Genomic DNA, 15,783 nt, shown 5'->3' with positions numbered 1-15,783 from the left:
AGCTTGTAGCGGTCCTCCTCGGGCTGGAAGCAGAAAACGCCGTCAGCAGCGCCAGCAGTTGCAGCCCTGCGCTCGCCCTCGCGTTACAGTTTAGAAGTACGAAAAAAATCGGTAAAATATGATACAAAATGCACCGTACCGTCAGCTCTTCGCTCTCGGCTGAAGAGCTCTTTTGGGCAGGTTTGGGCTGTGGCAGGGCTGGAACTGCTGTGGGAAGAGATGGTGTTAAAGGGTCGTCGTCTCTAAAACAACACGCTCCCCGTCCCCGCCACCGCTCCAGTCACCAGGCGCGCAGAGATTCCCGAAGGATCCATCCCACACTTCGCGTTAGATGATGATGTTGTTCAAACTTTCTAGACAAACTTTCTGCACGTGGACAAGCGAGCGCGGCCCAGAAACGATCTGCCGAGCCCGGGAGCAGCCACGCACCGGCGGCACCGCCAGACGCTCCTCTTACCTGCGGGCAGGCGGGTTTTTTGAATGACGGGCTCCGGAATTTTCCAGCAGCCGGTTTCCTCATCCCAGACGGATTCGCGCTTGATCTTCTCCAGATTGCTGTAGTTGCAGTCACGCCGGACCAGGGACTGCACCTGATCCAGCAGCTGCTGGAAGAGCATCAGGTCTCGCTCCAGGCGGCGGATGGTGCCGAGGTAATCGATCTTTTCCAGTTCAAACTCCGACTGCAGATCTTTGATCTCGGTCTCGGCAGCCCGCAGCTGGGACATAAACCCAAAATAAGTCGTTGGGATTACAAAGGAAGGAGACCGATGGTTACTGCGAGTACAGGAATTTGTCAGGCAGAGGGAAGGAGAGACACAAAAGCTTCAGCGTTTGGGAGGATTTCTAATTTATAATTAAGAATTAGGATGAGATTTGTGTGGAGAGATTATTCCACATCTGTTTTAATGAAAGATTTCTCGCGTTTCTCTGAAGTGCCGAGTCTCTGAATTGACCTTAAGTTAATCTTACTAGCATGGTCTGCGTCCAGTGCTAACGAACTCTTGGGAGTTCCTAACGTCGATGAAAAAGGCGCAATATTTCTTTGATAACCTAAATACAGAAATAAAGCAAGTTCTTAACCTGCAGCTTTAGGACTGCACGCACACACACACACACAGAGATTTTTTTTGGAAGCTCCTCTGATTCTGCCTCATCTCATCAGAGCAAAACTGATTTTCAAGTGTGCCTAAAATTTAAGAGCATTGCTTTTATTTCCCCCCCCGAAAACTTTTCACGGTGTAATTTCTTCCAGGACCCCGGGTGTGGTATCTGGGGCGATCAGAACTGGAGGAAGCTGTGCCATAGATCGCGTAGGTCAGCAGAGGGAGTCGCATCCTCTCCCGTCACCAGACACGATCCTCCAGCCGGTGTGCTGCACAACGAGACTGGCCTTTAAAACAGGCGGGGTTTGGGGTTTCAACAACTTAATTCACCACCCCGGGTGCTGCTGCATCCGATGTTTCATAAAAATAGATGCAAAGAACCTTATAGGTATTAATGCAGGCACATGTATGAAATACGTCACACAGCCGGAGTCGTTCTCTAAATGTACTGTCCTAAAACACCTCCTTAACCTAAAAAACGGGTACACAGAGGAGGAAAGAGCTGCTCCCCAAATCTTCAGCAGGGGTAAGAGGGAGCTGCTCACCTTCTTCTGCATCTTCTCCAGAAGCTTGCTCTTGGCTCGGACCTCCTCCTGGATGGAGTCGTAGACGTTAAGCAGAACCCAATCACCGCTGTCCTCGTTAGATTGCTGCAGCGCGGCCACCAGCTGCATCCTCCGCTCGTCCGCGTATTTTTTCCGGCGTTTCTGCTTTTCTTTGAGGTCCTTGTTTTTAGCCTGTTCCCCCCCTACTACCTGTTGTTCCAGCATCTGCAGTCTAGAAAAGGCAAACACTTCTCTTAGCTCAGCAGTACATGGAACGGTCTGCCACCGCTGTCCTCGTTAGATTGCTGCAGCGCGGCCACCAGCTGCATCCTCCGCTCGTCCGCGTATTTTTTCCGGCGTTTCTGCTTTTCTTTGAGGTCCTTGTTTTTAGCCTGTTCCCCCCCTACTACCTGTTGTTCCAGCATCTGCAGTCTAGAAAAGGCAAACACTTCTCTTAGCTCAGCAGTACACGGAACGGTCTGAATAAGCGTGGAGGATGCACGTCCTTACCTGAATGACGTTTGGGAAGACACAGTACAGAAAAGAGTGATTTCTGACGAGATTTGCTGCCCTGAGTAATCATGGCAAATTCCACTTTTATTAACAGTTTCTGTCATAGATACTCCTGTGGACCCAAGGCAAAGCGCGTGTTATTCTGAGCACCTTTGTCAACGAGTATGTCCGGAGGTCTGTATCTACGCTCACAGAATTCCATTTAAAAACTCTGTTTTGTGGCATTTATATTTCAATTCTTATTTCTTGTTTTGAAAGACTCTAAAGGCAAGCACAAAATGTGCCAAAATTACGCAAACAAATATTCTAAATGGTGGATATGGGAGTGATACGTCTGGAAGCCACAGTACAATTTCTTTTTTGGGGCAGTATCAGCCAGGGTCGATGACTTGGGTGACCTCAGCGTTTCTGCTTCAGCGCTGGCACAGACCCCTGTTTGAAATCGAGCTCGTCTCATGCCCCCACCGCACAGCCCCATACACCCCGACATGGAAATAAAGCCGTGCTCCAGAGCTGTTCTCTTTGTCCGCACGGGGATCTGCAGCAGAGCAGAGCTCAGGTTGGCCAGTGCTGGCTCAAATTGGAGAAAATCCTGCTGCTGATAAAACCTCTGCTGATAATAACCTCTTAATTATCTTCAAACCCATCCGAAAGAGCTCCTTCTCCACCAGGGATGACCCGCTATTCTACTGCACTGCACTTGCCAAGTAGCCTTCGGTTTCGTTTGCTTAACGCCCGCTTGAATCCTTGCTCTGCTGAGTGAGTATCAGAGATCTCACAGCCATCCCGACGTGTAAAGCTTTTAACAGGTGGCTTGGAAAATCCGCGTGCCTGGGGAACCAAACCCTCCCGCCTAATCTGCAGAGAACTTTGATTTTAACAATGGAATTAGAGGAGCATTTTTTGCTTATTTGTCACAAAAAGGAATGCTGCAATAGGACTAGTAAGATTTGATATATAGTCAAAACGAACGGTTTCTTTGGAGATCTCTCCATTAATAGACAGAATTGCCCGCAAATTACAGACACCGCTATTCTAGATTTCTTAATAGCTCCTTTTTCAGCTGGGAGAGGCCCAACAGAGCGAGCACGCACCACAGGAGCTCACAGTAAAGCTGAAAGACTGCTTAAAAAACACAAGACTTTTCAGAATCAAACTCCACCATCCACAATATATCTTATGTTGAGCATTTCTAATTTTAATATAATTCCATGCAACGGAGTGAAAGACAGAAATCAGCAGAATTTGCCTAAAGTGTGTATTTCTAAAACAGCCCAGGCAGCCCTCACATCCCAGCCTGGTGCTCCAGGCCCTGGGTCTAATGCTGCCCCTAAAATGTAATTACTGGGAAATTTTGATGTCCGTTCTGGCTGACGTCTTGCAAACATTGTCAGATGTGTGAGTTAGAGACAAAAGTGATGTCGGCGACAAGGGAGAGTCGTGGAGGACGCGCTTTTGGCCATCCGCACGCACAGTGAGCAGCAGGAAGGCCTGCTATCTTATTTGTACTGATATGAGAGGGCTCTAAGTGCCCTCCAAAAACCTTTTTTAAGAGGAAAAGGAGGCCTCCTCCATAACCTGTTTGGGCACTTAAGCTCTGTCAGCGACCGCCAGACTCAACTTTATAAACTCCTCATAAATTACACCTGCAAAAAGCCAGAGAAGGAAGAGACTTCCCTGCCTACAAACCGAGGCAGGATTTGTTATCAGGAAAGCACACTTTCCTTGCGTCCAGATCTGCTGACACAGACATTTCCAGATTTTTCTCTCATAATTCTGGCACTTGGCATCATCGGACGCCGCAGCTAACAGCTATTTACCTGCCCAAATAGGTCAAAGTTAATTTGGGGGGTAAAGAATACGTGTCTGCCTAGTTTTGCACTGCGCTGAACTGACAGCTGAAGCTCGACAGTTGTAACACCATGGAAGAACAGGGTTGCTTCTTGCCTGTGTGTGTCGTAAGCAATGCACAGGAGGCGGTTAGCAGGAGCAGTGTAGTCACTGACCTGGCGAGCACCTGCTGCTGGTCTGCAGGCACGGAAATCCCCTCGGCAGTGACAGCCACCTCTGCTCCAGCACTCCCCCTGCTCACACCACCAGCGTCTTGGAGAGTCTGAGGCACTGCTGGGTCCTGAGGGCAAGAGGAAACCAAAGGCCGCAGCTCCGAAAAGACGCGCAATGCGAGTACCGGGATAGATGAAGCATGACACTACCCACTCGGGTTTATTCATCCAGGGGGGTAAAGTAGCCTGAAGGGTACCTGGGCTGACGTTGGTTCTTCATCTGCTGCAGTAACAGTGGCTCCAGGCAAAGGTGTCTCATCAGGAGTAGTTTCAGTCCTCACAGCAGCTGAAGAGTAAAAGAGAAAATACCCGCAATGGAAGTAACAAGCAAAACTAGAGCATAAATCTGTGAAAACATCACACAAAGTCTTCACCAAAAGCTAAGAACTATGTGTCTGGAAGGAAAAGGTCTGTTATTTACCCTCGTATGCTGGTCAGTAAAATCCTTCAAAGACCTGGAGGGCATATCAGGTAAGGAATGCAGATTTTATAGGGTAGGGAGAGCCTGGGTCCTCGTGTTCGCAGACAAATAATCTATTTCAGAGGCCTGGGGGGTGCACATTTGTAATCAGAGGGGGAAAAAAAAAGAACCTCTCACCTTAGAAAGTGATAGCATCAAAAATGAAGAATATAGGTTCAAGAATTAATATTGGACAATAAGTGCTGTACAAGCACATTGCAAAACATGCTCTGAGGCGCTGCGCAAGTACAAATGAAAAGCAGTAATGAAGAGGATAGCTGGCAACAATTTAGAGGTATGTGTGAGGAATATCCACCCTCCAGCAAAGCGATGGTGTTGATAATCCACCGGGAGACCAAGGGCTGCGTCACATTTGCACGCGATGGAAGAGACTGCCGCAGCCGCCCTCGTCTTGGGTGTGTGAGTTGTGCAAAGCCAGTCGGATCAAGACAGAGCAGCGCCTGCCGAGACCAGTCATCTCTGCAGCTCAGACCTCTGCTCGAGAGGAACACTGCGCTAAGTCAGAAGAAACTCACAAAATCGCATTTCATCACCTCAAGGCTTACAGGGTAGGGCCAGGCCGATCCTGACAGGGAAAAGAAGTCAGGGAAATAGGGAAGAGGACGAAGCTGGGACAGAGTCTCATGGGTGGCCCAGGAGAGCCAAAATTACCGCTCCTGCTGTCGATAAAGGAGGCTTGAGAGCAGGGACTGCTGTTGCTGCCAGGCAGCACTTGCTGCAGTAGCAGCCACTGGCAGTGGCTGCCACAACTCTGACTTTGCAAAAACAGTCTGTGTCTGCTCAGGCCTAAAGCCAACCCCCTCGCATATTAACAGCATCAGGGAACCTTCAGTCTGCACTGCGCACCCTCCACCTGCCTCGTCCACACCTGCTTCTCTCCTGAGGTTCTCCTCGAGAGCAGACAGCTTGAGATCGTAGTGATTCCTCAGGCTACTGATGTCCTCTTCGAGACGGGCACGGGACGCCTGCTCCGCTTCGTAGCTAGCCTTTAGTAAGGTCAGCCTCTCTTCGTACTCCTGAAAGGCACAGCAGACAGCCTGACGCAACAGCCCTGTGACCGTACACAAGGTCACATTCTAGGTCCATTCTAGGTCTCACCTTATGTCCACCCCAATAACACTTTACCATCCTGTATTCATTGACTTCTTCTGTGATTTAAGTCAACACTGTATTGATGGAAGGTGACTAGTTAGACTTAGAAACCGCTATTTTGGGCAGATGTGGTGCCCTGGAAGGAGCTTTGTAAAGAGCAAGGAGAGAGTTTTATTTCCTTCCGGCCCCAACTCCTCATTCTTCCTCCTGGCTCCAGATCCCTGCTTTACCTTCATCCTTCATCATGTTACTGTTCCTAACATCTCTGACTACTGCTTTCCTCCTCCCTATTTTTCCCTCCTCTGACAAGAGGAATCTGAGTTTCACATGTAGTTTCCTCTTCTTGTTATATGTACTTCAAAAATTCTTCTTGGGAATCCATTCCAGTTCATCTCCAGAGAGGTGGGAACAATGCTGAGAGAAAGTGGCATTGTAAATAAGGCCTCCATCAATGCACGTTCTGTCTATAGGAGAAACCCAAGGACCAAAAAATAGGCAGAGAAGTGTTCTGAAAAGGCTGAGCCACACAGCCCTACACCGTATTTGTAACAATTGTTATAAAAACTCACAAGTCTTAATCAAAGACACTACAGGATACTCCCTCCTGACTTACTTCTCTGATCAGCTGCTTCTCTGCTTCAAGATCTAAGTGGGGTTTGAGGAGGGGAGCTGGCTTCGCTTCCAGGTGAGCAGTCTCAGCAGGTAGAAGCCCTACAAAGCAAAGCAGAAATAAAAATCACTCAAAATTACTGGGTGGGATTGTCTGTAGAATGCCTGGAAAGAGAACAAAGAACCTGGCTGCCAGCAAAGAACATCGCAATCCATGCGCTCCTCTAAACTGCGCCGGTGTGCCAGCATCTGTGCTGCCAAAACGCCCACTGGCCTGGGACTCCATAGGTGTGGGGAGAGAAGGAGTCAGCGCTGAGCAGAGCGGGAGAGGTTTAAGCTTCAGGTATATGAAAGTGAATATAAATCTAATCTCTCTCACAGAATAACAGGAGGCTTGTTTCCAGGGCTATGCTAACAGATTTGGAAGATAAAAGACACTGGGAAGGAGATGAAAGGTGCAAGGAAATTGCCTTCTTTCTTCACAGCTGTTTCTGAAAGGTGGCAGAAATGAAAAAAACAAAAAAAAAAAAAAAATCTTACAGCCTTATTCCTCTGCTGGAAGTTGCCCTTTTTTAGGGGATAATTCTCAAAAGGTGATCAGCTCCCTAAAGACTGCTCTTCCCCATTTTTTCCCACATTTGCTATTCCTACTTCATAGCAAAGAGCGAGTCTGCTGAGGCTGGGCTGAATCCTCAAAGAGAGGACAGTGCTGCTCTCCGCAAGGGGTGCCATCAGCAGGGCAAAACTTTTCTTGTAGTGTCAAAAATCCACAGTGTGGTAGAACAGGGGCTGAATGCTAAATTTGAAAACATATATATATATTTAATAAAGAATTTTACATTATTATTTCTTTAGCAGCTCATTTTTGCTCTGCCAGCTGAAACCCCTCTTCTGTGACTGACCAAATTCTAGCCAGGATGACGAAGAACCACCAAGGATTTGAATCACATCAGCATTTTCTAACAGAATTTGTCATTATTGAAAATACTGAATAACTGAGATGGTCTTTACCAGTGGCATAAGGTCAACTTGGCAACAGCGAAGGAAAAGTCATTACCAGAATGGAGAACTCTTCCTCCAACAGGTAAGGGACAGGTTGAGGTTAAATCCAGCGAGCATTTTACGTGTAAAAACCTCTTTTTTTCTGTTAAAGATAAAACATCTCGGAGCCACTAAGGGCTCTCCTACCTGACAAGTTATTCGCGCTCATCTGTTCAGCTAGAATGGCCTTCAGCTTCTTAATCTCCTCTTGATACTCCCTCAGCAGAGCATCCTTGGGGTCCTCGTTGATACAGGGCTTGTTCTTGATGTTTTTCGCTCGATTAGCATAGCGCAAAGTACTGAGGCTTTCATCATAGTTGTTATCAGCCGGAGATAAGCACGCTACCATCAGCGTCTTGGTATTCCCTCCGAGGGAGTCTTGCAGCAGCCTGGTCAGCTTTGAGTCTCGGTAGGGGATGTGCTTAGACCTGCCGTCGACCAGGGCTGAGATGACGTTGCCCAAAGCTGAGAGGGAGAGATTGATTTTCGTGGCCTCTTTGAGCCGCTCCCCCGTGGCTCCAGTTTTTGACTGTCTCTCGCTTCCTGCCAGATCCACTAAATTGAGTTTTGCGGCCCTAAGGTGGTCCTGCCCTCGCTCATCTGCAAGAAAATAATTCCAGGTTAGGCTCTTCTTAAGAGGAAGCATCTTAACAGTCAAGAAACAGGACTCTCTTGGCATTATGTTCCAGTTCAAGCCCTGTTCTTCGTCTGCATTTGAGCCCTGACTCCCTTAAGTAAATAAATACCTACTTAATCTTACAACTACGCCTTTTAGTGCTTTCCTGAACGAGATCCTGCACAGTAAGAATTCATACCCGTTCTTACTCTCTTAGCGAGCTCTGAACACCCCCCCCACACCATATTTCCACAGTGCTGAGAATTTCACACAAAGCCCTCTGCAAGTAACAAGGTCAGACCATGAGTTTGTACAACTTTTTTCCTCCTCAGATTGTTTCATGAAGTTAAACAATGTCTGACAATTGGAGAGAAAGAAGGGAGGAAGCATGAAATGAAGAGTCAAGGGGCAGCAACTGGAGCAAGGCTAGTTGGAGAGCACAGGCAAAAGAGCAGGCTCTCTGAACACCTATGTGACGTGGAGAGGCAGGCAGGAAGGTTACCTCTACAGACTACCATGGAAAGGCTGGAGTAAACACTACGTTGGAAAACAGTTTTTCCATGAACTCCCAAACTACAGCTTTTCTCAAGACTGGAATCCAACCTACCCTAATCAATGGATGTATTCAAGAGGTTTCTTGCTGTGCTTCAAAAGAAAAAGCACATCCTATCAGATACCATCAAGGACCACCATCTGGCTTTCTGTCCTGAGACAGCTCAAATGTTCAAGAAGCCCAGCAGATCTCCCCTCTCGCCCAGAGAGCTGTAAAACTGCGCCGTGACTCAGCACACAGGCACGCTCGGCGGCATCTGTTCCTCCTCAACTCATGACATTCTCAGTGGGAAAGTAAAATGAAGGAACACAGGCGAGAAACAGGAAAACTGCAAGAAATCGGGACTGCACTCAGCCCGAACCACCTGGATGAGGAGCTGGATCTCAGCGAGTGAGGAGTCAGACCCAGTGAGCTGGTGCCATCCCCATCATACCGCTTTAAGGCAAGAGAAGATGTGAGCTGAAGTTAACAGCTAGCTCCCCAGCTACCTGGACACACACCTCACGCATATAATACCTGCTTCCTGACCTGCATTTTGAGGCTGGATTAACGTGATGACACAAATCCCCTGTGACTAAGAAAGAGCGCATTCGGTCGCTTTAGGAACCCCTTGGTTTCGTTGGCTACTTAACTTTCTCAGCCTCCTGCAGAGCAAAGAGTTGGACACATATTCCCAAATCACAGACTACTGTCCTAAGTGCTGGACCACACTCTTGGATGTCCGTGTCCCAACCACCCCTCACGATTAGAACCCAAGTTCAAGGGAAGAGCTCCTTTAGCACTCCAAACAAAAAGAACATCGAGGTTTTAACCGAGTCTGCCCTTTTCCAGACAGACTACTACAAAACCTAGCCTTCAATTTAGTCAGAGTTAAGCTTTACGGCTGTGGACAATACCTAAACATGAGCAATGAATAACATGATGCATTGGGGGAAAGTTAAAAGTCCACAGGTAAACAAAAAAATCTAAAATCTATTGCCCCAGGATATTTCCCCAGCTACAGCAACAGATTGTTAACTGTGGAACTTAACGTTTGCTGCAGAGCAAACTTGTTTCACCCCAGATCTTTCTGGCGTGTCCAGACATGGGAGAATTGGGAAAAAAAAACCCATGGAGCTTAAATAGAGCACCCTCTCACTGTCTGTTGTGAGAGCTGGGGTGAGTGGACAGCCACAAAAAGTGGGTTTGCTAATCCCTTTCCCTGCTTCCCCCATTTTATGTAAACACTGACAGGCAATTAAAATGTTGTTTTGGTTCCTGCCAGTCCTTTTACGCACGGAGGCTGTTTGTTTCAATCTTGGAGCTTAGCGGTTTAGTTTCCATGGTGTAACAAGGTCCCCAGACTCTTGCTAAAATGCCTGCAGCAGCCCGAAAGCCTTGCCCGTCTAATTCTCGTACAGCCCATCGGCCAGTGCACTGGACAAATCTATAACATCTTTCTCATTAACAAATCAATCCCTAAGCATAAACTAAAGAAATAAAACATCTGCTACTCTAAATACGGTAAAAATACTGATGGTAACTTGCGCATTTCAAACATCTGCAGCCAGAGGGCCCAGTATTTGCCATCATTCCTGAATCTGTTACTTTAAAAAAAGAGTAATTTTAGTCCACATAATTGCAAAGAGATCCTTTAAAATATCAACTCCCTGTAAATTATAATTTACTACAGGCCCAACTGGAAAATAAGTTTGAACTTCCCCATGCACCTCTTCATGAAGCCTGAAGACGACAACATAAATACCAACTTCATTAACTATTTCAACTAATGATTACCCTAGTAGAACCATCCAGTTATGGGGATTGTGCCAGAACCCTCAACTTTCTCCTCAAATATTCCAGCTGTCTTCCATTTAACTGCCAAAACTGCAAGTTTCCCCACCTGCCATTCTGTTCCGTGTAACAAGTTTTCAAAGCTTTAAATCAGAGAAATTGTTGCAGACTAGATTAAGAGCCCTGCACCCATCTGGAACACAAAAGAGCAAAGTAAATACTTCTTTTTCCTTGTTAGGATTAAAGTTGGGATTTTACGGACCCACATAATGCAAGGATTAGCATCCACTGGCTGTGCTAATTGAGAAATTCCAAAAATTCCCCCCACCACCATTTTCGATAGAGGAAAATGAGGTACTGTCACCAACATCTGGAACCACAATTTAGGAAGACATCGTGTAACTTTCCCCGTGACTGAAACAGGTGAAGAAAATGAAGCCAAGCTGTTCACAGCCTCAGCCGGGGTCAAGGACTTGACAGAATATAGGAGACTAATTCCTTTCTTAGTCCCAGAAAAAACCCTTTCGAGGTCTGCGTTCAGACCCAGCGAGGCAGCTTTATCAGCTAAAGAAACGCCAATGGAAATAAGATACTCAAGAAAGGGAAATTAGTCACTAAAACATTATTAAGGGATTCTTTTATTCCATCTTCAAAGCTAGATTAGCTGTTTGCTTAAAAGATGTGCCCCGTGATTAAGCTCAATGAAGGAATCATTGGGTGAAATGATCCAACTTGCGTTATAAAGGAGGTCAGACAAGACAGATGACGATGTAAGTTTCTCCAGGCTATGCAACGCATGAGCTCCAAGCCATTGTGTGGGCTGTGAGATTTAGCACCCTTTCCTGGAAATAAAGGTTTTAGAACATAAAGAAACGGAAGGAGAATTAAATATGTTCCCAGTTTGAGTGTAAGACATTTCTCTCCCAAGGGGGGGAATCAAGGAAAAAAAAGGCCTTGAATACTCAGCCATTTCACACTGTGAAGAATGTCCATGTCAGGGCACAATTCTAATTTCTACTGGTCCTAAAATCATTTAGGATCTACATTTTGCTGTGCGGTGACTGGTCAGACTGCACCGATTCTGCGCTCTACTCGGCCTAGGCCTAAGGCAGGACATCCAGCTACCTACCTACGGTGTAGATTTCCATATTGACGGTAAAGATGGAGTGGGAGCGGGAAGAGTCCTTATTCATGAGGGTGTAACCCACTGCTCGGTTTCTCCAGCCTGTCTCCATGATCCGCTCGCACTGGACCACGCTATGCACTGTGTGCAGAGACAGCCCCTTCACGTACACCCCCTTCTCTGGGTGCTCCTTCAGCTGCAAACAGGGACAACGCAGGACAGGTTAGAACAAGACGCACCGAGACTGCGGGAGGGCGCGCTGGAAACTGTCTGGAAGCTTGAGGGCTACGCGAGTTTTGCATGTGGAGAAATTAAACTGCAGTACGGCAAAAACGTATCTGGCTGCCACCAAAAAGCTTTAGTATTTCTGAAGCAGGAATAAAACCACACTAAAAGAGGGAACCACCCTCATGGCTCTGCAGGCAAAAAGAATTAAAGTTAAAAGTTTGCTGATTGATTCAGACATCTCCCAGGCCACAAGAAACCTGCGCTGAGCCGCCTTCTACCTCCCCTATTATTAAGCTGCATATTTTAAAAGAGAACTGAAATGTTTTTCACCTAATATGGCAAAGGCTCTAATATCTCTTCAGTCATAGGGAGCTTTTTAAAAATCAAAGCACAGATTCAATAGTCACAGATTTTGTTACCGGTGCTTTGCTGAACCCCTCCGCTCTGAGAGGGCGTCTTGTTCTCCCTGACAAAATTCCCAAAGTCACACCCATCATGCACAGGCGGACTATAATAATTTTTCTCCAGATTAGTTCATTTTTAAGATGCTCTAAAATCCTATTCAGGCACCTGGATAGAGACAGAGTGTTAACAGCATCTTTTCAGCAATTATCAATCATGCAGAAGAAAACTTTCATATGGCATGCTAATAAATGATTGAAATGTTCAAAATCTTGAATGATCCATCAAACCTACATAAAAAATACAAAACAATCGAGAGATCCCTGCACTCCTACACCAGCCCCCTCTGAAGCTCCCTCCACACTGGGAATTTTAAACGAGCTGAATTCATTTTCAACAGCAATGTTACACCCCACATCTGCTGAGTTCATAACCAAAACTCTATCTTTATCGTGTCAGCTGGGATATCAAGATATGGCTGTCATGACTCGGTGTCACGGAGTGATAGACACTGCGTTTGGCAGTGTGACTTCCAAAGAAGATCCTTAGATACCTCAGTGATGCACGCGCCACAAGAAGCAATGTAAAACAGAGCATTTGCTTTTAAAAAATCTGCACAGAACAGAGCAGAAGTGGCTGAAAACTAAACTAGGCAGGATTTTAGCCTTGTTCTAAAGCCATGACTGCCTAGGATGAATCCAGTTACAGAATCACAGCCAGACTGTTCGTACACTGTGACTTTTGCCTGTGCTACAGGAGAACACTGCAGCTGGCCCGGCTGTGTTTGAGGGTGCTGCAGAGTCTCTGAGGAGCACCCAACCGAGGACATGGCTGTTGTTTAACTCCACGATAGACTGAGGGGGGCATTTTCCCTGCAGAGCACCGTAAAACCTGCTCTTCACAGGGTTTCATGCCGGGGAGGCGATTGTGGGCTTCAGAGTCACCAAAGTCAGTGACATTGAAAGGCAAAGGAACAAACAGAAATGGGATTTTGGAGGGGAATTAGGGGACACAGAAGAAAGCAGTAGGTCAGCCCGGGCTTTCAGTCTCTGCAGGACATGCCTCCCTTAATTACTCAAGTGGAGGCAGCAACAGGCAGCGGCTGTCACCGGTGTGATGGTGTTACCCTGGAAACTGTTCTGCCCAACTCCTGCCCTCCCAGTGCCAACCGCAGTCGTCATGGAAACCGGTGTCACTGCTGATGTGGAACAAAGGATTAGAAACTGCAGCAGGTGCCTTCCGAAACAGCGAGTCCCCTTCTCCCACCCCTCGCTCGCCAAGCATGTATGGAACGCAGAGCGGAGAGGGTTTTGCCTCCCTGAAAGCCAGGAGCCTGTTAAAAAAAAAAATCTGCCCCATAAGGCAGTTTGGGTCTGTCACCATCTCAGCGCGTCTGTGCGGCAGATGGTGCTAGTGCCTCGGTTTTCTTCACAAGGGCAGTCCTGCAGGGAAGTAAATTAGGACAGGAGATTTGCAGCCTTCCCCAGGAATACATGCAAAAAGATCTGCAAAGCCACCAAGAGGTAAATTTAAAAAAAAATCAGCCCCCTGATTAGGATTTCTGGAAAGTTTACCCTGCTGCGTTCCTGGAAACCGCCCGCCTTCCCCATGTGTTCCCATGAGGAGTAGTATCTGCTCTGTCCCCTCAAAAAAGGATCAGCCTTTTTTGTTTTAGACAGATAAGGAGAGATCATCCACAGCTACACTGGCTCAGATTAAACATAAGGCACAGAATCCTCCTGCTTTAGAGACAGCCGTGAGATGAAGACGATTGGGAAGAAATTGCCCCATGAGTATTTCATTCCATCCTTGTCCAATAATGATTTTCACGCAGCTTCTGCTAAGCTACCGGCCTCTATCAAGCAGGACACGCCAGACTGGATCCTGTTCCTTCTGCCACTAACCTTTCACTAAAGTCCCTCAAAATCTCCTCTTGGCTTCCACATTCATCACTGTATCTTCATATTCTGGCATTCAGCTTCTGACAGAGCGTATTACTGCACTTCTGTGAGGCATTCATGATAACACTTATCTGAGCAAATTAAAGCACTTCCTAATTAAGACACATTGACTCCGCCTCACCTCCAACTTCTGCTTGGTATCAGCTCCTAGAAGGTCTCTTATGTCTTCATTGTAAATCTCCAGGTAGGAAGCTCTCACCAAGAACTTGGCATTTTCAGCACACTGCACAAAACAGGAATGATTTTCGGGTAAGGTTCTCAAAATGAAGGCAAGTAGGCAGCCCACGTAGATCCTCAGTGCCAGCTGGGTGCCTACCTCCCGTCAGCACTTCATCACATCTCTCCTGGCATTCCCAGGTGTAACTACTCAACGCACTCGCTATAGGCACTTTCGGTCCTTAAACATCTCAAGTGCGAATCCATAAAGTCAGCGGAGACGAGGGTGCAGTTCATCTGACTATACACGGGCCTCAGCTTTAGGATGAGAGGCAGCATACCCAAAAGCCTGTCCCCATTCTTGCTCCCGAGTGCGATCGGCACTCAGTTCTTGGGATATGACACAAAAATCATCTTTCTCAATATCACACAATCTTACAACAGGATCTCTTTCACGTTGTTACGCACCTACCTGTATGCTCTCAAAAATGTGTTCAAATGCCCTGGGTATTATGCCTTTCTGCGTAGAAGGATCCACGATTCCCTGCATGGTGAATGACTTCCCGCTGCCAGTCTGGCCGTAGGCAAATATGGTGCCGTTGTAGCCTTCGGTGACACCCTGGAAATGGAGGAAAACCAAATAAAATAGCCGTTATCCTTACCCTTTGCGTAACTGGAAGTATGTTGTCCAGATTCAATCCCACCTCGTAAAAGGTATTTTAAAGGAAGAGCTAGAAGTAAACATCAAACAACTGCTTGATCTCCATATGCCACCAGAGTATAATAATAATTTAAAAAAGTGTTCTGTTAGCATATGAATTAATGGTTTTCTCCCAAAAATGGAAAACTTGAAGAAATACAGGTATTGAGGAGTGGAAGGGCAGTTGTTAACGCTTAGAAGACCAGAATATTTTTGCCATAAGGCAGAAAAATTTTACGAAACCCAGAGAGACAACTAGAATGCTAGTTGGCTGTAGGGTGGCCAAAGGGACGGTCTCTAGCTTAGAATAATTTTCTCTTGGAAAGCTGGCTGAAAGGCCTCACTTTCACTTGTTCCTATGTCAGAGAAGCATGGTAGGAACAGAAGAGAGTGCATTTCTTAAGGTTTAAATAAAATTTAAAAAAATAACCTATTAATCCAATAATCTACTGCTTCAGACCCTGCTTGTTCTCACGATCAGGAACTTTCATCTTAAAAATATCACTAGCCATTTTATCCCTGTTTCTTCTTCTAATAAAATTGGGGTTGTGGGGGGGTTGGGGTTTTTTTGCTTAACTGGTTCCTTTCTCACCCTAACTGTTTACCATGCTGATGTGTTAACAAGGAAACAAACATATCCCCTCTCATTTTGCTAGTCTAAAGCAGGCTGAGGTTCCCTGGCCTATCTAAGGTTTCTCACTTGACAGTAAAAATGCCCCTAAAATCATCAGGAGTCTTGTTTGTCTCCCTTCTCCTCACATCATCTTCCACTGCAGTTTCTGTCCAGCCACCATCTCCAGGGCCTGCTCAGGGAGGTTCATCTG

At 46.6% G+C, this 15,783-nt stretch overlaps 1 protein-coding gene across 1 annotated transcript in view; it reads right to left on the bottom strand.

Annotated features, from left to right (window-relative positions):
- Positions 1-139: 139 nt before the first annotated feature.
- Positions 140-15,783, bottom strand: part of KIF17 (kinesin family member 17) — a gene marked incomplete at its 3' end in the record, with an annotated part of 16,329 nt that continues 685 nt past the window's right edge. The window contains exons 3-13 of the mRNA XM_009585021.1: positions 14,732-14,878; positions 14,225-14,326; positions 11,519-11,708; positions 7,595-8,047; positions 6,411-6,508; positions 5,559-5,721; positions 5,221-5,270; positions 4,168-4,292; positions 1,649-1,880; positions 458-716; positions 140-207 (exon numbers count right to left, since the gene is read on the bottom strand). Of these exons, the coding sequence (XP_009583316.1) occupies positions 140-207; positions 458-716; positions 1,649-1,880; positions 4,168-4,292; positions 5,221-5,270; positions 5,559-5,721; positions 6,411-6,508; positions 7,595-8,047; positions 11,519-11,708; positions 14,225-14,326; positions 14,732-14,878 (1,887 nt within the window). The remainder of the gene's footprint in view (positions 208-457; positions 717-1,648; positions 1,881-4,167; positions 4,293-5,220; positions 5,271-5,558; positions 5,722-6,410; positions 6,509-7,594; positions 8,048-11,518; positions 11,709-14,224; positions 14,327-14,731; positions 14,879-15,783) is intronic.

This window comes from Fulmarus glacialis, unplaced genomic scaffold (assembly GCF_000690835.1).
Source record: "Fulmarus glacialis isolate BGI_N327 unplaced genomic scaffold, ASM69083v1 scaffold38470, whole genome shotgun sequence".
NCBI lineage: Eukaryota > Metazoa > Chordata > Aves > Procellariiformes > Procellariidae > Fulmarus > Fulmarus glacialis.
The sequence above is the reverse complement of the archived record's forward strand: the minus strand, read 5'-3'. Positions and strand labels throughout refer to the sequence as shown.